Below are 23,467 nucleotides of genomic sequence, written 5' to 3'. Positions count from 1 at the left end.
AAACAAGATTGTGTAATGCCCATACCCTAGTCGGACTTTTAAAACCTGTTTAACCTTGATTGACTTCCTATGTGGCATTCTTGAATGGTAGATTAACCGATATGCAATGTGTAGTTTAGATAATATAAATAAATTGTGCATACTTATCATTGTGCTTTTGCATCGATTCTCATGTAAATGTAATTGTTTCCTAACCCTTGAGATAAATCTTGAGCTAACGCCTTCATTGAATATGCATATGTATATGCATGCTTGTATGGGTTCATGGGTGCAGGAGATTGCAGGTACAACACCGCTTAGGGCAAGGTTCATCTCCTTTGGAATTTGCAAGGTTGAGTATGCTCCTTCATCTTTTGAATTCGGATTTAGTGGTCATATAACTCTTGTCTTGCCTTAGCCATGGTTAGGTGAGCATCGTGTGTGGATTTGTGGGGCTTGCTTTTCATTGGGATGCGGGTCGAGAGATTTGGAGGACTTCCTCGATTTGCGTGCCTTGCGCGAGGTAAGCGAGGTTTGTTATCCTAAGTATTAAATTCAAAATTTATGAGTAGACGAGCACATTAGAAATTTAGAAATTTAAATGGGTAGCTTCCTTTATATGATTAATCATTAATTTAAGAGATCGCTTTAAATTATTATTGTAGCAAGCTTAAGGTAATTAACTGGGGTTAGCGTGCTCATTTACACATTTGTAACATTTACACATATGTAGTTGGGAAATTAGAATAAATAAGACTCTTGTACTAGATTAGTCATGTATTTTAAAATGTCGCTTTATTTTGTTGTAGCGAGTTAATTTAATAATTAATTTTAATAACGACGATTTTAATAAGTTATGCGTTTTGGAAAGGAAAAAATTTAAAGGTCAATTGAGAAATAGAAATAAATTAATCATTTTCGCTTGTTGGGGGAAAAAGGGTAAAATTTACTATTTAAAAGAAATTAGTTCCAATTTACTTGTAAAGTGATAAAGTATGAAAGTTCGATTTTTAGAAAATTAAATTAATCAAAGTATAAAGTGTTGGCTAAAGTGATATGAAGAAAATTTAAAAAAATTAGAGTTGAATAAGGAATGGAAGCTTTTAAATTTTAAAAGGAAAATGAATAAGGAGGAAATGAATGACTCCCATTTGGATTTTCATTCATTTTTATTTTGAAAATAAATGCCTAATTTCGAAATTGAAAATTAGGGCAAAATTAGGGCTTTTTCTTTTTAACCCAGTTTTGAAAACATTTTGGGGGGGGTTCTTTTGGCTTTTGGTCTTCTTTTTGGAAAAACATGGTTTTTGGCAAGAGAGATGGGGGATTTTGGATAGGGATGGAGATTTAGAGCAGCTGATTTGGGGGAGCTCTTCTTCATCAAAAAAAAAAATCTCCTTCCAGGAATGCATTACGAGGTAGGAATTCAAATCTATCCTTTTATTTCTTGTTGGATAAAAAAAAATAGGTTGTGCTTTGATCAAAAAGATTGGTTGTAAAGGATTATGGGTTTTTTTAGACTAGCTGAGAAAATAGTTTCCCATACAGCTGTTTTGGAACAAACTGGAACTTATTTTATGACTGTTAAAATGGGGTATGGGGGATTTTGCACTCTTGTGGCCATGTCATTTGGTTTTAATCAAAAAATTTTAGAAAGATAAAAACAAAAACAAAAAAACGCTTGTTTGTTTGAATCGAAATATTTAAATTTCGAAACATTTCATGTTTTTTTTTTCATTGTTAAAAAAAGGGGGAACTGCGTTTTATTTTTATCGCGCTGTGCGTGGTTGTTTGAATGTGGGTTGGGGTTTGGAGGGCGGGGAGCGGAGCTCCACCCGCTCCTCCTCCCCTTCCCCGCTCGCTACCCCATTGTTCTCCCCTCCGCTTGCAGGTTTAAACTCCACCGCTCGCCTCCCCGTTGCTCTTCCCTCCCCCGCTTGCAGGTGTAGGTAGGTCGCGGCACTGTGGTGGCCGCAGGGCCGCGGTAGCCGCAGGGCGTCGCCGCCCGTAAATCCCTTCGGCTAGGGTTTGGGCCGTAAAACAAACTCTTTTAAAATTTGTTTTTTTTTTTGTTGTTTTGTTGAATGAAAGCTATTAAATTAGTTTTTTTTGTAAGTCTTGAAAAAAAAGGTTTTAGTATGTCACATTTTATTTACAAATAAAAAAAAAAGATGTTTATTAATATCAACATATTATAAGCAATAAGTTATATCAAAATTTGAATGTGCATTCTAGATAGTTATGATTTTCCATTTTAAATGTCAAAAAGGAGGATAAATAGGTATGCTAAAATATATGTTATATAGGTAACATCTAATTAGTATATATATACTTGATGACCTATATGGACTTTACTTTTCTAAGAATATTATGGAAATGATTTTCATTATCTTTACGAATGTCGAGATGTGCATTTAAGCTTTAATTCTTTTAAGTGGGAAATGTTGGGACTCTCGGTAAGGTGCTAGTTGGGTAAATCGGATGGTGGTGTTAGTCCTTAATTTTGTTTTTATGTATGCAATAAAAGCTTAATTTAGCTCGGGAACGGTCTTCCCATTTCTTTATTTACTCTTGATTTATTCTTGTTCCTATATTGTAATAAGGTATTCCTTGTGTAGTTAGAAAAGGGGCCAGATTATCTTTATAAAACCATCTTATCATTAGTGGGTATCTAAGGGTTAATTAGTTTGGTTAGACGTTTATGGCAACTAGAGAAAGTGTTGAAAATTACTCGTTAACGCTTGTGCATGACTTATCTTTTTGGAAGATTTGTTGGGTTCCCGTCATCTGATTGCTTTGGTCTGTCCAACGTCGGTCCAGTCTCCATTTAAGGTACCACCTGTTAAGGAATCCCTGTCTTTTTTTTTTACTTGATGTATTTAGTAGGATCCGTTGCAAAAGGGGTCATTACGTAAATAACGTCTGAGGTGTCTGTTGTATATTGATTGTATTCGCCTAAGTGGCAAGATGTAAAGGATTTATAAATTTTTGTATTCCTAACAATATAATACCAAAGGGGTCTTGCAGTTGAGCAGACCCAGAGATGTAGCCCATCCGGGGTGAACTCCGAGATCATATCTGTGTTATGCGATGTTTATAGCGTGCATTGTTTTATGTTTTAAATTATCATGAATGGTTGTATTCTTGCATAAGAGTATGGTAGAATTGTAATGAATTCAAATTTAATTGCATAACATTATTCATATGGATAAACGTAGTTATTTAAGTTCATAAAACATTGTGAATTATGAATATGGCATGGTATTTAAATATTGAAATTTAAGTGTGGAAAAAGTAAATTGGTAATGTTAATTTAAATTGTAATAGTGGAAGAAATCTAGACAGAATTACTTCATTGGATTAATTTGTTAATAAGTATGTTAATGGAATGAATGTAAAAGGGAAAACAAAGTTAAAAATTATGTCACAATTCTTAGATTGAAATCTAAAAGATGCACATCATAGAAATATCTATCCTTTTACCTTAGTAAATGAATCACGCCATGTCAATTATGTTTCATTACATTGGATAAATTTGTTAAGTTATTTCACGTTTTAATCTTAACAATAATCCTCACCGGATTAATTTGATAATCGTGTGGACTCAATCAAGTATTCATGTTGTATATTGAATGAATATACTTAGTAATTTATGTTGTAATTATAATCAATAACCCTCACCAGATTACTTCTATAACTGGGTGAACTCAACTAGAGAACCCATATGTTATCCTTATAAAAGGAATCCCTCATGTTTGCTAAAATTGAACTAGCATGGGAAATAATTGATTAGTTGTTTATACATTAAATCATAGTAAAAGTATCTCTCTCCTATTAATTTCATTTAACAAAAAAAGAGATATGCAATAAGATAATTGTATTTTAAATTCTAATAGAAGAACGTTATTATGATCTTAATACTCTAACCTTGAAATGATGAATGTCATCCAGTTAATGATACTTTAATTTAAAGGATGTTCTCGTGTGACCTAATGCATATCCTTCTTAATGAAATTAGTCCATTTAATTGCATTATCAAAACTCCATATGAATTCCATGGCTACTCACATTATACCTTTCATAAAAGAGCTTCAACTCATCAGTTGGCTATGCACGAAATCTAATGAAGGGATCTCACTCTATTAACTGTAGTTTAATCCTTAAGGAACGAAATTCTTCTTATTAACCATACCTTTTAATATTTAAGAAATATATATCTAATGAGGGTGGATACTTTAAAATCAAAAGATGGAATCCTCGTTTTACTAATTGTAGATTAACCCTAAATGAATGAATCTCGTTAAGCATGTTTATAGCATTAAAGGATGATGTCAAGTGTGGATGGTTATCTTAAAACCCTAATGAATGAACTTTGTTATATTTAAAACGCTTAAACCTATTGGGAGACCTCCTAATGAAAATTATGAATTAAGTGCATTGAATAAATAACTCCTCGATGGCCTCCTAACCACTAAAGTAAGTGAACGCCTCCTAAAATTTTAAGACATCATATCTTTGGACACATATGTAATTAAGATCTATGCATTATCCCGTAATTAAGATATCCAAATTAATGGATCTGATGACGCAAGTTGAGTTAGGTGTAAGGTTATGTAATCACGTTAGGAAACTCCTTAGGTTTGTTTGAGCCTTCCGCTGTGATATCTAAGTTGACAGATAACTCCAATGTATTTTAATGTCGTGTCTAATTATGAATTGAGTTAACTTCAACTATCTTAATGTTGTAACTTTGCATTAACGCTCTTAACTATTATTTTTAAAAAAATAAAAAATAAAAAATTTTACACTCTAATTGAGTGTTTTTAACTTAAACCCTTAGGGGTTTCCTGGCGGGGCATTACAGATTGCAACAAATAATGTTCTTCTAGAAGGCCAACTGCAGAAATGATGTGTTGGATGGACTAGAGAAAACATAGTTTGTTTAAACTGATCACATACCACAATCTCTAGCGATATAAAAGTAATAAGTTGCAGGCCAACCAAACTAGGATCTACCAATGCAACCAAAGAGTTGAGAAATAATTGAAACTAACAATGCACCAAATGAATTGGTGCATATATCGCCAGTCAGAACTCGGGACCTAAAACTCAGCCTGATGAATATTCTCACTATCAGAAGATGTTGTGAGACGAGCTCTGATACCATGTAGAAATTATGAATTTCCCAAGACCACAAACAATGATAAACCTTCACAATGGAGAAATAATATTTCACCAGAAATATATCTAATATTGAGATTGAGATAAATAAAATGTACAATAAGCTCTCCTTATATAGGTAAGATCAAGGATGCAAGCACCAATGAGGTGCAAGGGTAGGTTCAACCACTCGACACAATACTAGATGTAGGTAAATAATAAAATATAATAAACTTTACCTACTACCTAGGAAAATGATATGCCTAAGTAAACTTAAGATTGTTAGCATATATTAATTTACTCCAACACATATTAACAATAAAGCTCTAATAAATTGGGGATGACCCCATATTGCAATTTTGTTGCACACCTTCCTTCATGGGAGGTTTGTTGTTCTATTCCCACCTACTACAATTTTATGACCATAACACAAACCGTGCTCCTCCCGAGTTGTCAAAGATGTGGGGGGTATTAATACCCCTTGTAATGCATGTTGCAAACTGTCAGGTTAGAAGGGATGCATGGAGATGCAAGGATGTCAGCACATGAGGAATGGTGGTGCACACACCAACATTGCAACCAATAGTTCCACGAAGGAGTACAAAGAGCATGGAGTACAAAGAGCCCATTAGAGACCATGCATTGCAACAGTGGTGATGCCCAAAGATCATTTGACCGAAAAACACGTAGCACAACACATCGATAAGGAGGATGTGTTGATGTGGAGCAGTGGAGTGATAAGGAGTTTGGAGTGATAAGGAGAGCAGGGAGATATAAGGAGTATGGAGAGATAAGGATTTTGAATGGTTGGTCAAACATCTTCAGAGGGATAAGGAGAAAGAACAGATAGGACGACACGAGGAGATATAAGGGTTTTAATGTTGAACATATCTGAGGATGAGGCCCCTCAAAAATGTGGTCTCACTGGTTCATAGCTCCAGTCAAAAGAAGTTCGACATCAGCCCATTACTGATAAAAAACAAATAAAATAAAGCCCCAATAAATTCTATCATAAGCCTTATCAAAATTGAGTTTGATTAAAATAACATTGCAACCTATTTGTTGATATCATTCACAAGTTTCCCATGCCAACATAAGATTATAAAGAATAAATCTTCTAAAAATAAATCAGGTTTACTCAACTCTAACAATTCCTTGCACCGTCAGTTTATTTCATACAACCAAGAATTTTGCTATAGTTTAATATGAGGTATAAGCAATATAATAGTACACCAACTAGAAATAGAATCTTCCTTATTTCCTTTAGGAATAAGTTTTATTATACAACAATTATTATTTGAACCTAATGATCCTTTCTTAATTTCCTAAGGTATAAACAATAAAAATATTCCTTAATGTGTTACTACATAGCTTGGTAGAATTCCATAAGAAGTCCATCATTACCTAATCTTTTGTAAGGGGTCACAGAAAAGATCATCTTTGAACTCTTCCAAGGACAAAATTCTAAGTATCGACTATAATCAACATCTATAATTTTAGGAGTATAAACTTTGGCATTATCCTCAAGGTTGTACTAAATATCATGACAGAGGTCATCTTTGAATTTTTTTGCATACAATTGTTTAAAAATGTTATAGCTATCATAAGGGTCAAACTAAAAGGTATCAAATTCATCCCTTATATTGCCAATTCTTTCCAATTTTATGTTTATAATTGAGATAATTATAAAAATATTTAGTGCCCTTAATTCCTTGGATCTATTTTTAGCCCCTTGTCCTTTGTAATTATCATTTTTTGCATTTGAGCATATGTATTAGCTAATGAAGTTAAAATTCTAATATTATTAAGATCATCATTGAGGAGTTTTCTAGTACAAACAAGTTTTCCTTAGAGGGATTTTTCCTTATGTTTGTGCTACCACCATTTGTTTCCCAAATGAGTGTAAGAAATTAGTGAATTGAGTAACATGGCAACACCCCACCAATCAATCCAACACTCACCTTCATCTAGTTTAGGAAATGAATTCTAAATCTCCTCAAGGGTAGCTAAACAACAAGATTTCAAGCAAAGCTACTAGGGTGAATATGTCACCTTAGTCTTTATCTTTATCGTTCTATCTTTCCCTCTCTCATTCACTCACTCCCTCTCCTTCTTTATATATTTTTCTCTTTATCCTTACATCCCTCTATCTCTTCGGGTCTGTCTCTCTTTCCCTATTGAAAAAATAACATGGACTTGTTGGTAATGGAGCATGATTATCTTGATTCTAAGATTTTTTTAGTCATGTCTGAATCCCTAAAGTTGATGCATAGTTCATTTGAAGCTATTACTTCTCCGTTCATACCTTTGTTGCATAAAAATACCATTTTCTAAATGGACTATCAATTGACATGTACTACACAAATGTATGCAAAAAATAGACTAAAAATCTCCTTAATAGACCTTCCACACCTCTTTAGTGTACCTATTACTAAATGGCCTACCCTGTCTCATTATCTCTTTCCCTAGTATCCCTTTCTATCTCTCTATGTCGCCATATTTCTATGTCTCTTTCCCTCCCTCTCTACATATTGAATTAACTCCCCCCCCTCTCTCTCTATTCCCATATATCCATCTCTCCTTCTTTCTCACCCCCCAACTCTTTCTCTCCCTTTCCCTCTCCCTCTCCCTCTCCCCCTACCCCTCTCTCTCTCTCTCCTCTTCTTAGACCTCTATATCTATGTCTCTTTGCCTCTCCATGTCTATCTATCCATATTTCTCCTTCCCTCTCTCCCTCTATTTCGTTATATCTTCATCTCTATCTACCTTTCTATATATCGCTTCCTATCTCTATCTTTATATCTCTCCCTCTATGTATATTTATCTATTCCATCTCTACCCATCCCTCTTTCCTCTCTCACTTCATCTCTCCCTCTCCTCTCCATATTATGCTTCTTCTCCATCTCCTTACAGTATCTATTGTCTCCCATTCAAGCAAAGCTACTGGGGCAAATATGTTGCCTTAGTCTTCCATCCACATGTATTAATCTTTCACATGACTATCCATCATAAAAATATCAAATTTTACATGCTTTGATACCGAGTGAAGGAACAAAATGGTGAATATTCCATGATTATTCATTCATATGATGCAAGTTTTATATGAGTGATATGCAGTTGGCAGTTGAGTAGTTGATATAATTGTGTAGTAACATTTGCACAACTAACACTGTAATAGTAGTTAATATTCATACTAACATCTCAGTCAATATTAAGACAAAGTGAAGAATATGGAAAATGTTATCAATAATTTAGTGAAAATCATTGATACAATAATAAAGAAAGATATTATGGGCATATTTATAAGGTAGTCAAATACTAAGAAAAATTAGTATTATGGCAAAAAGTAGGAGAATTCAAGAAAAATTTGGAGGAGGATACCTAGGAGTCATCATTTGACTCCATGAAAAATAATTGAAGTTACATTTAGTAGATTATTTTTTTTCCTCTATAGTGTTTTTTTTGTGTTGAACTACTATTGGAGAGGGTGTCAATCTTCTTGCTTTTGTATTTCTCTTGTGTAGTTTTATATTAAGGGCTTCAAATCCCTTCCCTACTTAAAATATTAGAAATGCCTTAGGAATGATATTTTGAAAACTAATCTATAATGTATATTAATTAAGAGATTTTCAAAATGAGATATCAACATTTCGGCAGGTCCACATGGGCCATTTCCTTAATTTTAACAAGTACCGAGACAATAACTTTTAATACTTGAATGGTTGATATTAGTATTTATTGACACAATCCCATGGGTGTTTGATATTATCCATGGGTGCAAGTTTTTGTTTTTATGTTTGTTAATGCCTACATCCAATTTCCCTTTTTGTAATTCCCACATGTTGGCAAAAATTAAATTCCTTTTTTTGAACAATTAGGTACCCATGATTTTAGCTAGCATCCCTGTGCTAGGTACTATTTTTATCACAACACCTATGATGATTTGGGGCTACTTTTAGAATTAGTCGTCCCTAGCTCAACTTATGGAATATTTTCATACCTATGGCTATCTAGCTCAACTAGTGGGTCCTCTCCCCTAGTCATCAACATTTTAATATTATCAATACTTGTGGGGTGTATTATATATCTTTGAATGATCAAAACCCAAATCCATTAATGTCTTTCAATGACTTGCTTTGTTGATTGAGAAAATGGTCAAGGAAAGGTTAAATAGGTGCAAGCTAAAATTGATCGCACTAAATGTGATGTGAAAAATGTATGCTCAATGGTGGCATGTCTTTCATGTCCCTTGCTTTTTTGGGCAAATATAATCAATGCACCATATATCTTATTTTTGGTAGGCTAAAAGAGATGATGACATACATATTTTTTTTTAAAAACAATTTTAATTGTCCTTATTAATTTATACTACTATTTGGTTGCATTGAAATTTGTACTCCAAAATATAAGCTAATGTTTCACTAGATCATATCTGTTTTTCTTTATTTTAAAAAGTGTGCCAGAAAAATTTAATATATTCTCTAATGTTTTGTTTTAAACAAATTTATTTTGAACTTTTCTATAGATTTATATTTTATATTTTATTTTGTTTATATTGAATCAATATAAATACGAGAATAAAGTTTACTATTGGATCTAGATTTGATTTGACATTCAAATCCCATATAATATTCATCATCAAAATTGAACTACTATTGGAGAGGGTGTCAATCTTCTTGTTTTTGTGTTTCTCTTGCTTAGTTTTATATTAAGGGCTTCAAATCCCTTCCCTACTTAAAATATTAGAAACGTCTTAGGAACGATATTTTGAAAACTAATCTATAATGTATATTAATTAAGAGATTTTCAAAATGAGATATCAACACTTCAATAGGTTCACATGAGTTATTTCCTTAATTTTAACAAGTACTGAGACAATTACTTTTAATACTTGAATGGTTGATATCAGTATTTATTGACACAATCCCATGGGTCTTTTGATATTATCCATGGGTTCAAGTTTTTGTTTTTAAGTTTGTTAATGCTTGCATCCAATTTCCCTTTTTGTAATTCGCACATGTTGGCAAAAATTAAATTCCTTTTTTTAAACAATTAGGTAACCATGATTTTAGCTAGTATCCCCACCCTAGGTACTATTTTTATCACAACACCTATGATGATTTGGGGCTACTTTTAGAATTAGTCATCCCTAGCTCAACTTATGGAATATTTTCATGCCTATGGCTATCTAGCTCAACTAGTGGGTCCTCTCCCCTAGTCATCAACATTATAAGATTATCAATACTTGTTGGGTGTATTATATATCTTTGAATGACCAAAACCCAAAACCATTAGTGTCTTTCAATGACTTGCTTTGTTGATTGAGAAAATGGTCAAGGAAAGGTTATATAGGTGCGAGCTAAAATTGATCACACTAAATGTGAAGTGAAAAATGTATGCTTAATGGTGGCACGTCTTCTATGTCCCTTGTTTTTTTGGGCAAAGATAATCAGTGCACCATATCTTATTTTTGGTAGGCTAAAAGAAATGATGACATTAATTTTTTTTTGAAACAACAATTTTAATTGTTCTCATTAATTTATTATATAATTTTATAAATATTCAAAAAAAATTAAAAATAAGATGAATAAAATGCAATATTTAATTATACTACAAAATATAAAATAACGTTGTGTCCATAAAACTACTATTTGGTTGCATTCAAATTTGTACTCCAAAATATAAGCTAATGTTTCACTAGATCATTATTTGTATTTCTTTATTTTAGAAAATGTGCTAGAAAAATTTAAGATATTTTCTAATGTTTTGTTTTAAACAATTTTTTTTTGAATTTTTCTGTAGATTTATATTTTATATTTTATTTGGTTATATTGAATCAATATAAATACATTGGTTATATTGAATCAATATAAATACAAGAATAAAGTTTCTTATTGTTTCTAGATTTGATTCAACAGTCGGATCCCATATAATATTCATCATCAAAATTGAAAAATTGAAAAAACTAATTGTTGAGAACGGGAAAAAATTGTTAGAATTGCTGATTGAATGAGCTCAACAAATAGAAAAAATGAATGGTCGAAAAGGGGTTAAAAAACTAACAAATGTACAACATAGAAATACTCAGAGAAAGAGCGAATGGCATGCAGCGAACAGGGGTAACGTGTTAAATATAGATTTCAGTTAAAGCAGCGTGGATGTGATTGCCACAGATGGGCTTGCTTCGTTCTCCACCTGGCCCCGTCCAACGTCCCCATATTTCCATTCTTTACCTGGTTGGGGTATCAATAACCAGTTCTAGAGCTCTTTGCACTCTCTCCACAACCCCAATCAAATCTTCTTCAGCTGTCTTGAAGTATAAGAATAGATTCTTGTTAGGGTTGTGTTCCTGTCTCTGCACTTGATGCATCTGGGCTGGTGATGGATTTTATGGCGAGAAAGAAAAGGAATTCTATTTGCAAACTGAGCTAGCTTTTGTCCACAGGTATGCAACTCCCAAACTGTGGATTTTGTTTTATATCCTCTGTTTTTTCCCAGAAATGATTGCGCAGTGGCATTTTGGTCTAGGTTTAACTGTGATTGTTATTTTGTATGGATTATCACAGGCTGGTTTTCTGAATAGAGACCAGTAATGTGCTTCTCTTCACGGCTTCTTTTCTATTCAATGGCATGTAAACATTCTTCAAAAAAAATTGATGACTTTTGTTATATGCAATTTTGTCTGGTTTTACAATGTCTTTATTGTGTTTATTGTCAATTTAGACTGAAAACACAAGGACAGGTTTCACATTACATTGCAGCAGCCTCCTCTGTATTTGACATTGAAACTGCTATTTTTTCCTGTTCTTGAGAGTGTTCCTATCTATTAGTTTTAAGGAAAAATTAGGTCTAAACTGACTGGTTCTACTGCTGGCAGCCATGCCTTCCAGGTAGATGGTCACGGCAGCTTTACTTTTGTCCAATAGGCTGTGCTTCTCTTCCTGGCTTCTTTTCTATTTTATGGCATGTTAATATTCTTCAAAAGCTTTTGATGACTTTTGTTATATGCAATTTTGTCTGGTTTTACTATGTTTTTTTTTGTGTGTTTATTGTCAACTCAGACTGAAAACGCGAGGACAGGTTTCACATTATATTGCAGCAGCCTCCTCTGTATTTGACATTGAAACTGCTATTTTTTCCTGTACTTGACAGTGTTCTTATCTATTAGTTTTAGGGAAAAATTAAGTCTAAAATAACTGGTTCTACTGCTGGCAGCCATGCCTTCCAGGTAGATGGTCACGGCAGCTTTACTTTTGTCCAATAGGTAGCCGTCAAGCTATGTTCTGATGTAGATTCCATTCTTCCGTTTTTGGATACTATGATCTTAGAATGAAAAAATCTGTGTTCTTTTCATTTTTGGATTCCATGATCTTAGATTGAAAATATCTCTGTATTCTTGTAATTGGAACCATCACAGCAAAAGTGGCTCCAAATCCAACAAGTGATGCCAATCCTACATTTTTATAAAGAACATATAATGCAAGTAGAATCTGCATTGGCAGCATCCACCTCGTATTTAGGTACCATTTAGAGTCTCCAATATGCTGCACATCGACATTCATATAGTTAAAATTCGCCGCTAGTGTGACTTTGTCGTGTTTGAATTTGTAGATGCACACCTTTCATATAAATGTGTTGTGAGAGCAGCTCGCAATCAAATCCCAAGTTGCCTTGATCTAAATATCCAATGTCTTTGTAATAAGAGTATATAACAATATCCGCAAAAGTTCTGGGATTCTTCTATAAATTGTCCACCTAAAAGTGAATATGCTCAGAAACATGATGGACCATGCCAATGTCTGTACAACATCTGACACAAGAACAGTAACATGCTAGGCACATTTTGTTTGATTGCCAATAAGAACCCATAACGTACTCAACGAATAGCATGACAATAGACAAGTGCAGCAACCCGAAGTGGCCTTGTAGATAAAACCAAAATTTACAATTGAACATGTAAGTGTTGACAGGAATAGTAGTTTGTATCCCTGCAATTCCCACACTATTGTGGACTTTGTTTGGTATTTTCTAATATTTTCCCCAGAAACGAATAACAGATCATTCTGTTTTAGCAAGGAGCGTAATGGAGGAAACTTGATCAAGCCATTTGAATAAGATATGCACAAGGGCCTTATTTGGAGTGGCCTGCTGATTTCACCTAATCAGGCATTTACTAATTGTTTGTCGGCACCATTAAGATCAAGTTTCCTAGTTTACTTTAGTACTTGTATGTTTTCTGTTATGTGCCTATTGTCAACTCGCATTATATGGCAACTGCCTCCTCTGTATTTAGCATTAAAATTGCTATTTGTCACAAATTTATTTTAACTTCTGATCTTTGATTACTAGCCTGTTATCTAATCACTCATTAAAAATGTCATTTCTGATTCGGATGGCAATGCCACCAAGACCCCCCATGATATTTCTAATTTTATAATTGCATGCATCTTAACATTGTGCAACTTACCACCATCACGCAATAGTTGATTTGATTTTTGATTAAACTCTGGACACCGTATGCTCTTATCTTTGCCCATTCTAAAATCTCAGTGATCAAACAGTCCTAAATTACACACATTGTTGTTGAAAGCTGTCAAGTTGATCAGACATCTCAGTTTGGGACATTACATTCCAGAGTACTATAAAGGCACTCGCTAAGAAGCATGTCATTTGAGGTTGCTCCTTCGAAGCTAGCGACCTGATCTTCAAGATTTACATGACTCATTTCTGTCTCTACCATGGGTACACAAATTTATGCTTATTTTTCAGTCAGCTCTGGTGTTGATTCTACTTTTGTGTTGCGTCCTTTGTCTCCATGTTGCTCATTAACCTTGATCTAAATAAAATCTTTGCAAGAAATCATTTGTTTTCAATCAATATTTAGTTCTATGAAAATGCAGCTTAGGTTATGACCATGTTTAATTGGTAGTTGCTCAATGCATATGAATTCATGCCACCTAAAATAACTATTCCTTCATTCACCATTTGCTCTTTTATTCGTATTGGTGGATCAGAAAATGTAATCCACAAACAATGATGAAAACTAAGTATGCAGTTTCTTCCAGACACTTCATTTCTATCTAATGGACTGTGAAGACCTCACATACACCCTTGAAAGTGAAAGCATATCATTCTGGTCGACAATACCATTATACATTATTTTCAAAATTTAAAAATGTATCACTACATGTCCATAAAGCATATTGAAATTGATAGATCATACCATTCTGCTTGATAATAATAATATTATACATTATTTTTAATTTTTTTAAATGCATTTTCAATATCCTTTATATCTTAAATAACCTTCCCCTGTTAAATATGAAGCATGTGTCCAATACAAAATACAACAAATGTATATTTACAATTAAGTTCAGTACATAGATTAATATTTGCTCATCAGATTTTCATTTAGAGCAAAAACTTCTAAGCACTTAATTTCTTCATGTAAAACTTTTCGGTAACTTATTGTCAGTAATAGACAGAACATCAACACAAGCCAATTTGTGTTGCAGCTAGCCACCGACAGCATAACATGCATGATTACCACGATGCTCGTTGCTCGGCAGCAACGGCAGAATCCACCACTAAGTTCTTAGTTGAAGGCATCCCTGCCACTACATCTTCTTCAATGCCACATTCATTAGTGCCTCTTGCAATTTTGAATAAACCATCCTGCCAAAATAAGAAAGCATCCATAATTAGACTACAGACATCTAAACCTTGTTGTCTAAAGAGAGATATCTCTATTTGAGTGTACTCATAGTTCTAGATGAAAATTCAGAAACATACCTCACCCCAGGACCTATTCCATGAATTTGCAACAAGCTGTGCAGTTAAAAGATAAAATAAGGTCAGAAATTTATTTTTTAGAACAAATGCACTTTTTAATTCATTCTAAAATATAATCATATTGTCGAGTAAAATTTATTACCCAGTAATCAACTCCATCATCAGAGGTTCCCCAACCTATCAGCTTTACAGCATGTCCTCCCATGTAATCACCCTTGATGTACTTGTAAACTCCAGATTTGTAATGAGCAAAATCCTGAGGTGTATACACCCATCAAAACCCACCCTTTCAGATTGGCCAATTAGAGAATACAAGTGAACTGAAACTAAAATCTATGGCCTAACTTTCAGGGATTTTAATCATGAGAACTTCCAAGTTTGACAAAATACATAGTTGCATTAAAAGCTTTGTTGACAGCATCGCATATTATTGGTTCCTAGTTGTATGCAATGATGCATCATGAATGAATTAATATCTTTGATCAACATAACAAAGATTGATCAGTATAACTACTTTAACCCACACTGGTTACTAAGAAATTAAATAAATTTAATATTTCACTAGCTTCTTTCGTTCAGTGGGATTGCCACATATTCTGTTTTTGAATATTTTTATCGGCAATTTTAGTACTTCCTACAGATAGTAGATGATGGAAGCTCATGAAAACAGGCCAAATGGTATTTGGCATGTCAAAGTCAATGATTTAAGTATCAATTTCTTACCTCAAAAACAGAGAAGGAAACCTCGACTGGTCCATTTGTAAAAACCTCAGTCATGATATCATAAGGCTTGGAAGCGATTCTGTATGCAGTTGCACTATAGCGTTTGGAGTCAACCCAGTTTTGGTTTAGATCTTTGCATTGCTTCTGACATTGTGGGGTCGGATATAAAGGTTCACAGCCCGGGTGTTGGCAACCAGCGTCATCAAAGTAGGGATCACACTGCAAATAAATAAAATCAAAGCCAGTTGCTTAGAAAAAACACCTATCTACTATAACAAATTCTTTGTAACTCCGACATTTTCACAAGTTTAATTCATTTACACAGCAGGGTTCATACTGGTGAACTACTGGCTAAATTGAAACTAATATAGATGAGTATTCTTATACCTCAGCAGTTACAACTCCACTACTGATAAAGTATTGCCATGCAGCTAATGGATAGCCACCTTCACAACCGTCACCACACTGGAACCCACAGCATGCCACTAGATCATTTTCTGAAAGGGTAACGTTCTGCAAAAAGAAAAACCATGATCACATATAAACTCCAGAGAACTAAATAGCCCGCAGATAAATTAAACATATTTAAGCTTTTATTGAATCTTACCACATTGTAGTGAATACAGAAGCGATCAGACAGTGCCTCTGCTGCCCCAAATGCCCAGCAAGAACCACAGTGTCCCTGCTCATGCAAACAAATTTGAAACTCAAAACCTTAAATAAGTTCTAGTCTTCACTTTCTAAGCAAAACTATCAAAATAAGAAAGATTTATTATCCATAACTAGTATCAAGTTGTCAGCATTTACCTGATCTGCTCACATCAAGCGTAACGGATATGTGTAAATTGGCAGAACCCATGGGGACAGTTAAAAATGAGTTAGAACTCTATATTGTCTACATATTATAACAAGTGCTAATTATATCGTTGATTACAAAAAGCTTTTTCACTAAAAGATCAATTCTTAAAACGAGCATTTGTTTTAGGAAAGAAAAAATCCAAGTTTGACATGAGAGCCAGACATAAATCTGCTGACCTAAAATGTCTTGTACAGAGCTGCACTGCGGCCAAGCCTTCCGGGCATCAAATTGCTTTGGTAACTTGAGGCCCTTTGGATAAGCTCTCACAGGTACATCTTCTATTACATTCTTGGGAGTGGGAAGTACTCCAAGGAGATGCTTAAATTGTCCCACCTTTAAATTCCAACAAAGAGAGTTGAGGCTAATTAATAACAGCGATAAACACTCGTTCATTACAAATAGCAACAAACAGCTTTGGATATCCCTAAGATGCAGGAGGTGACCTTACAGTGTAATTGGAAAAGCGAGAATTCATGTCAGCCTTCCATCCAGCATTTGGATGCCTGTTGATATATTCCACTACGGGATCCTGCATATTAGGAAGAAATGAGTATAAAATCCTTGATTCAAGGTCAAAGAGAAACTATGTTTGAATTGATGAGAGAACAAAACCTGTAGAATTTTATTCTGGCTTGTAGCAGTAAAGTACTCGAACTTAGATGCCTGCAATTATAAAAGATCTTACTCTTAGCATAAGCATACTGACAAATATCACTAACTATGTATTTAGACTTGGATTGCCAAAGACAGGAACAAAAATATATTGAAGACCATCAGTATTTCTAAAAATTCAAACTGAATCTACTACAGGAAAACCATATTAGACGCATCCAAATAAGTTTAAGAAGCTCCAATGCCATTTAAAACATCAGACAAAAGGCAAGCAAATGCAAAAACAATCTTAACAGATCCTATAGCAGAAAGAAAAGTAAATTTATAGGAGCATACTATAGAGAAAGACAAAAAGGCATAAAGAAAATCAGCACTTAATGTAAGAAGGCATTAGTACAGCTTGACCATAAAAAATTATAATGAATTTGATGAGGGTCTTACTTTTGATGTTTAAAAGAAATTCAATAAATAAAGTAAACCAATATATAAACTAGGTGCTGAAGTTTTTCGGGATAAATGCAATGGCTACTTTATTTGTTCCATGACGATGCTCTTGATTAAATGTTTTGACGACTCCTGAACCCCTCAGGCCGCAAATCTTTTTACTACCTTGAGCCTCCACTTGCGCCTTACTGCCTTCCTCTGACATGAGCCATGGCTTAGTGAAAGTTGTATTCTTCGTTACACTTGTCTGAAACCAGTGATCTCCACTTATATCTGATATGGTTGCTGCTTCATTATTCTGTGAGGTTCAACTGGTTTTAATATGGCTAGAAAGCATCTACATGCAAGTCAAGACAGCTTTATAGTGAAGATGGCGACTATTTGATTTCTCTACCATTATAGTAAAGTACAACTTTCCTGTAAAGAGGAAAGAAAATTTGAAATATAGCCACCGCATTTGGGATTACACGTCATTCCTTTCTTCCTTAGAAAATGAGAGGGAATTTTTATTATCCTTTATTTAAATATGGATTCATAAGATCGAGCAAAACATTAACTTTTAAGCTGTCTACTTTATTTACAGCAAATTTTATAAAGTCCCCCTACAAACCTTCTTTAGTGTTAAAACACTTAAAATGATGAACAAATCCTACAGACGATAACAAGTTAGGCTAATTGAGAAAGGAAACCGCAAAAAGTCAAAAAAAGCATGACTAAAAATTACTACAAGCTAAAGAAGCAAATCAGAGAATTAAGTCTGCAAATTATTGAAATGACAAAGATACAAAAGCAATTCACACAATAATTCTATATACAGAGTACTCTGTAAATCACCAGTACAAAACGCCATAAGAGTACTGCAGAGTGACAACGAACTCGACAACAAAAGCCAAAAGAATACACGAAACATCATAATTACCAACCGAGTCTAATCTAAGGAATTGACTTGAAGGTGAAACTTTCATATGAAAGTTATTTCCCTTGACAGGAGCTGCAACTTAATGTTTAATCTTAGATATAGTGAAAAATAAGTGGATATGTTAAATATATGTAACAAAGAAAAGAATCAGAAAACTACGGCACATAGACCCTGGTTATCCTGTCAGAAGAAAGAAACGAAAATGAAATGGTATATATCAGTCCTAATTGAAATCAAAATCTTCATACCAACAAACAAAATTTTAAAAACGCTAATATGCTTGACCATGGCCTACATTGCACAAAGAGCTAGAAATGATCTAAATCATGAGTACCACCTCAAATTTGCTCGCTGTCAATATTTACATTGCCATAGTGAATCAGCTGGATGGTCACAAAGAACAGGCATTCAAGCAGTAAACTTAAAACTAGTTTGAATCCAAGAATTCCTCCCCTCTAGAACAGTGCTAAAACAATATAAAATGTTAACAAACTAAATTTTCATAGCTAATAAAGAAACTTCAAAGTGAGTGTTTTTCCATTCAAGTCAAGTAGGAAGGACAAGAAAGAACACACAAAATCAATAAATATCCAACCAAATCCAAATCAATTGGGAAAATGTTCAGGCCAAATGAAACTTAAAACCAGACTTAATTACAAGCAAAGCAAGAATGGGAAAAAATACACGGCAACCATATCAAAATCTTCAGAAAAACACACAGCTAATATGCTTCGACAGAGTCTGCACAAAACTATTCAAAATGATTAACAAGAAGAGGAGCATATGTCTGACTGTTAAACATGCGTTAAATAAAAAACCCAATAAAAGAACAAGGTGAGAAATTTAAAGCTAATATTCTCAAACATGTAAAGGCACTCAAAATTATCGAAAGCATTTGATCATTGGAAGACAGCGCCTTGTCCCTTAAGGCTACGCCTGTGGGGAGTTTTTTTACTCCTATTGTGTTGGTTTATACGTTTTATGGTATCTCAGTATTGGGCTTGGCTGGCGGCTAAAATTTTTCCATCTTGGTGCCGTGTTGTTTCTCCTCCTCTCTATGGGCTTGATTTTTTTCGTTTTTCTTCATCTTGGTTTAGTCCTTATGGTTTACTGCTTAAGTTTTTCACTGTTGCCTTACCATTTTCTTTGGTCAGAGATTTTCAGTATCTCTTGGTTCATCATTTTTTAAGATAGACACCTGGGGCCACTTAAAGATAGCCAGAGCTTCTATCTAGAAAGAAAACAAAAATTAACCTTGACAAAAAGAAGAAGAAAACTCATATCTAGAGTTTCAACATTTATTAATAGTAAAGTGCATATGCTCTCAGAAACATTTATTATTAGTAAAGTGCATATGCTCTCAAAATTTCTGCGGGAACTGGGATTATATATGTTCAATCACTTCAGATTCATATCTTTTGGAAATAAAACAGAAGCCACAGGAAAGAAATCAAAGAGGAAACCAAAATGGTGACATGCTCAAGCCTTCACAGAAAATAAGATGAATGCAAACAAAAAATTGGAGACAAAAATCTACGATGAATCTTTAAAAAAAAACTGGAGACAAGGATCTCCAGTTGTCTCCAGCTAAATCTTAACCAACAACTGGAGAAGAGAGTCTCTATATAAGCCTTCAGTCTTCTACAATACTAATGCCTCAATCTTGAGACTACTTGCTCAAAAAAATACTCATTATGGTACGCAGGCAAAATGATATATACATATATAAGTTAGTATGCATTTAATAGTGAAATATAGTAAAATCAAAGAGAATTTGATACCATTATTTTACAATAAATTGGGAAAAAATACTCTCAAACTTATAAACAATAACCAGGAAAAGGGAAATTCAGTCCAACTTTTACGGAATATATTACATATAATTTTTTTGGAAATAAAAAATCAGAAAAGAATAATTTGAACCTCCGATTAATTGCACAAAAAACGTAAATGGATAAGCAGAAAATGGCAATATCCTTAAAGTTACCTCATAGGCATTGAACATTAAAGATTAAACTTTAAAACAAAACACGGAAAAATATTCAAGAGAACATAATTTGATGGTGATCTGCCTGAACCATGAGGAAAAATTGACAAACTAATAAAAAGGAAATCCGCTCCAATTAGATATTTGTGGTCATCTCGTTTAATCTTTCAAAAATGAGTCAAATTTTCGAAAATAACGCAAAGATCTTGGAAAAGAATAAGACAAAGTACTTGTTTAAGCTTATTCACCTTCGATATTGTCAAAAAAGAAACGAAATGTGAAAAGACTTAAATGGAAATGGGCTAACTCCTCCAGTTACAGATATACAGATAAAATCCGGTCTTTTGGTCACAATCGGCCAAAAAAAATATCTACTTTAGTTGTCCATAAGTTAACTGTTTACATGTCTGATATAACTCATTTTATGCTTTTCCATGTCCAATATAAATTGTTCACCCTGTCTACCCCAGTATTTCGACCTTGTGACCAAGCAACTAAGCAGAGCCGAGCATTCATCAAATTACATTAAATAAAAAAAGGAATCAAAGAAATTAAACCAGAATGGAATTGAAAAACTTAATATCCCCTTGATCCTCACAATTTCAGATCTCCTAAGATTCGGACCAACTAAGACAACTATCAATTCCAAAAACTTCGATTTAATTTTCAAACAAAAGAACAAATTCAGCACCAAAAACAAAATGACTGATCTAAAACTTAAAAAAGAAATCAACAGAACTTTTCTCAAGAACCTGAAGAGAGGCAGCCAAGGCCGCAAGAATTGTTAAAGCCAAAATGAATCCCGATGCCATCGCCGTCCCCTGCGATACCTCCCTTTCCCTCAAGCTAAGTTTACTAAACAATATTGTCAGATCCCGTCTGCTCTTATGGAAACGATTCAGCCGGTTCAACCGGTGAGCAACGTACACGTGACCAGTTCCTTCATCCCGGGAATTTGGCTTAGATACGTCGTCACGGCAGTTCGGAATCTTTTTTACGGCAAGTGACGGACTGACCAGTAGTCGAACAGATTTTTTAAAGCCGTCTTATCTTAACTGTACGTCTGACTACAGAGAATGATGTGTGGCTTTTAATTTGTGGATGTGAAATTTGTTGTTTTTTAATTTAATTGTTTGCTTAATCAACAAGAGAAAGAACACTCATTATTGTAGTGGTTTTTTTTAATGTTTTTTCTTTGGAATGTGCAACTCAAATTCTACTTACTTTTTATTCGATGACGATGTCTTTATCCTTTTTTTTTTTTTTGAGTGAAAGCCAAAGTTACGATTTTGAAATTGTAAATGAAATCAGATGTAGTGGGGAAAGTGGAGATTGATGAAGACTTGCCTTGGAAGTATCAATTTGATTGATGAGATTGAGGAGATATTATTCACATTGATTTAAAAGAGAATGAGGGATTTGATATCTGCAATTAAAAACATTTAAGAAAGATATTATAAAGCTTCTTATTATAAAATTATTAATAAAAATGTTTTGATATTACAGTAATATAGAGCTTCTTGTTATAAAATTATTAATAAAAATGCATTATTATCATTAAGATTAAAGGGCTATCTACATTCTACAATGTAGGATAATTAATGGACATCATTCATATAAAAAGATATCTTGAGTATAGAATAGTAGTAGGGGAAGAGCATTCATATTCTAATAGTCGTTCATTCTTTGCACACCCAAATTTTAATTATTAATTTTAAAGAAACCAACAAAAAAAATTAAAAGCCTATTAGGGGAGATGACCCAATAGTTGAGTGCGTTCTAATTCTTGTGATAGAAGTTGTTGATTTAATACCCCATACTTGTTGATTTAATGTCCAGTTTTTGTACAACATTGCACCAATAGTTGTGATTTTAAAGTTGTTATTGTTGATGGTGAGTACCAATAATTGAATGAAATATACCCTTTGTTATGAAAAGCAACCAATCATGTGATGCCACGTCAGTTGCACAAGTATTGGAGCCTCTTTTGCACGCCTATTGGTCTCACCTTTTTTTGGGGTTGTTTTAGACACCTTGGCAAAAAGCATGCTGATGTGGCATTATATTTGGTGATGAGGCCTTGAAACCTTAGTTATAAGCATGAGACTTGCAAGTAAGTTGTTGTAAAAAAATGGGAGTAATTGGAAATTTCCACTTAGGATTTTTAGAAGCGTGAAGTTAGGGTGCACAACTACTGGGACCTCTCCCCTAATAAATTTTCCATGTACCTATAGTCGCTCAATTTTTTAGCATTTCTGGACCATAATTGGTCCATTGGTGCACCTTTCTTGGTACCAACATTGCACGACTATTGGGGCATTTGTGCATAAGTATTGGCAATTTAAGTGTATGATTATTGGGACATTCTTTAAGCAAGTATCAGGGGACACTTTGAAATGTGTATTTTTTTACTTTGTGTGCATAATGGATCCCACAATGTGCATTGTTACTACTCAAAAGTCAAAATAATATTTATATGCAGTTAAGGCGCATGCAGAGACAACCCAAAAAAATCATCAAAATCCTATATGCCATTGAGCTATAGCTGCTATTGGTATGCTTCCCCTATAAGATTGTATTCATTTTTATAAAAACATTTTTAGATTAAAATTGAATCTTAAAGCATTAAAATAGTTGTCAAGGATCAAAAGTTAGGATTAGTTGAAAGGACATTATTCACAATAAGAGGGTATGGGAGCATAGAAGAGTAGCATAAGGTTGTGCACATTTTTAGAATGGTTATTATATTAAAATTGAGGTCTAAAACATCAAAATAGTTATTCAATTAATCATCAAGTATCAAAAGTTGGAGAATAGTTAAATAAATACAATATGTGAGTAAAATTATGAATTTAAAGTGGGGATGACCCCGCAATGTGACAGTAAGTCACAAGCCCTGTTGATAGGGTGACCATGAGTTTGAAACTCATGTTGCTCATCCCGCAAGAGGAAGTGCAATGCTTGGAAGGTGAGGTTAGAGTGGTCGCTAGAA

General features: G+C 33.8%; 1 protein-coding gene across 1 annotated transcript; it reads right to left on the bottom strand.

The window, feature by feature from the left end:
* Positions 1-14,472: 14,472 nt before the first annotated feature.
* LOC131029478 (cathepsin B-like protease 3) lies at positions 14,473-17,048 on the bottom strand. The gene is made up of 9 exons (XM_057959970.1): positions 16,962-17,048; positions 16,690-16,846; positions 16,462-16,466; positions 16,262-16,336; positions 16,042-16,167; positions 15,655-15,873; positions 15,074-15,187; positions 14,932-14,967; positions 14,473-14,814 (listed from the first exon to the last, which is right to left on the bottom strand). Exons 1-9 carry the CDS (start codon positions 17,046-17,048, stop codon positions 14,683-14,685), a joined length of 951 nt encoding a protein of 316 aa, XP_057815953.1. The 3' UTR covers positions 14,473-14,682.
* Between the last annotated feature and the right edge of the window lie 6,419 nt (positions 17,049-23,467).

This window comes from Cryptomeria japonica, chromosome 4, assembly GCF_030272615.1.
Source record: "Cryptomeria japonica chromosome 4, Sugi_1.0, whole genome shotgun sequence".
NCBI classification, from domain to species: domain Eukaryota; kingdom Viridiplantae; phylum Streptophyta; class Pinopsida; order Cupressales; family Cupressaceae; genus Cryptomeria; species Cryptomeria japonica.
Note: the sequence above shows the minus strand (reverse complement) of the source record. Positions and strands in the feature narration are given on the sequence as shown.

What these genes read in the sequence shown, in the direction of transcription:
- LOC131029478 (XM_057959970.1), bottom strand. Translation starts at nt 17,048, where the DNA reads ATGCAGGATCCCGTAGTGGAATATATCAACAGGCATCCAAATGCTGGA. An exon ending in TCTGTATTCACTACAATGTG is followed by an intron (nt 16,168 to 16,261) that starts GTAAGATTCAAT and finishes TTCTTTTTGCAG; the next exon opens with AACGTTACCCTTTCAGAAAA. An exon ending in TTTCCTTCTCTGTTTTTGAG is followed by an intron (nt 15,188 to 15,654) that starts GTAAGAAATTGA and finishes TATACACCTCAG; the next exon opens with GATTTTGCTCATTACAAATC.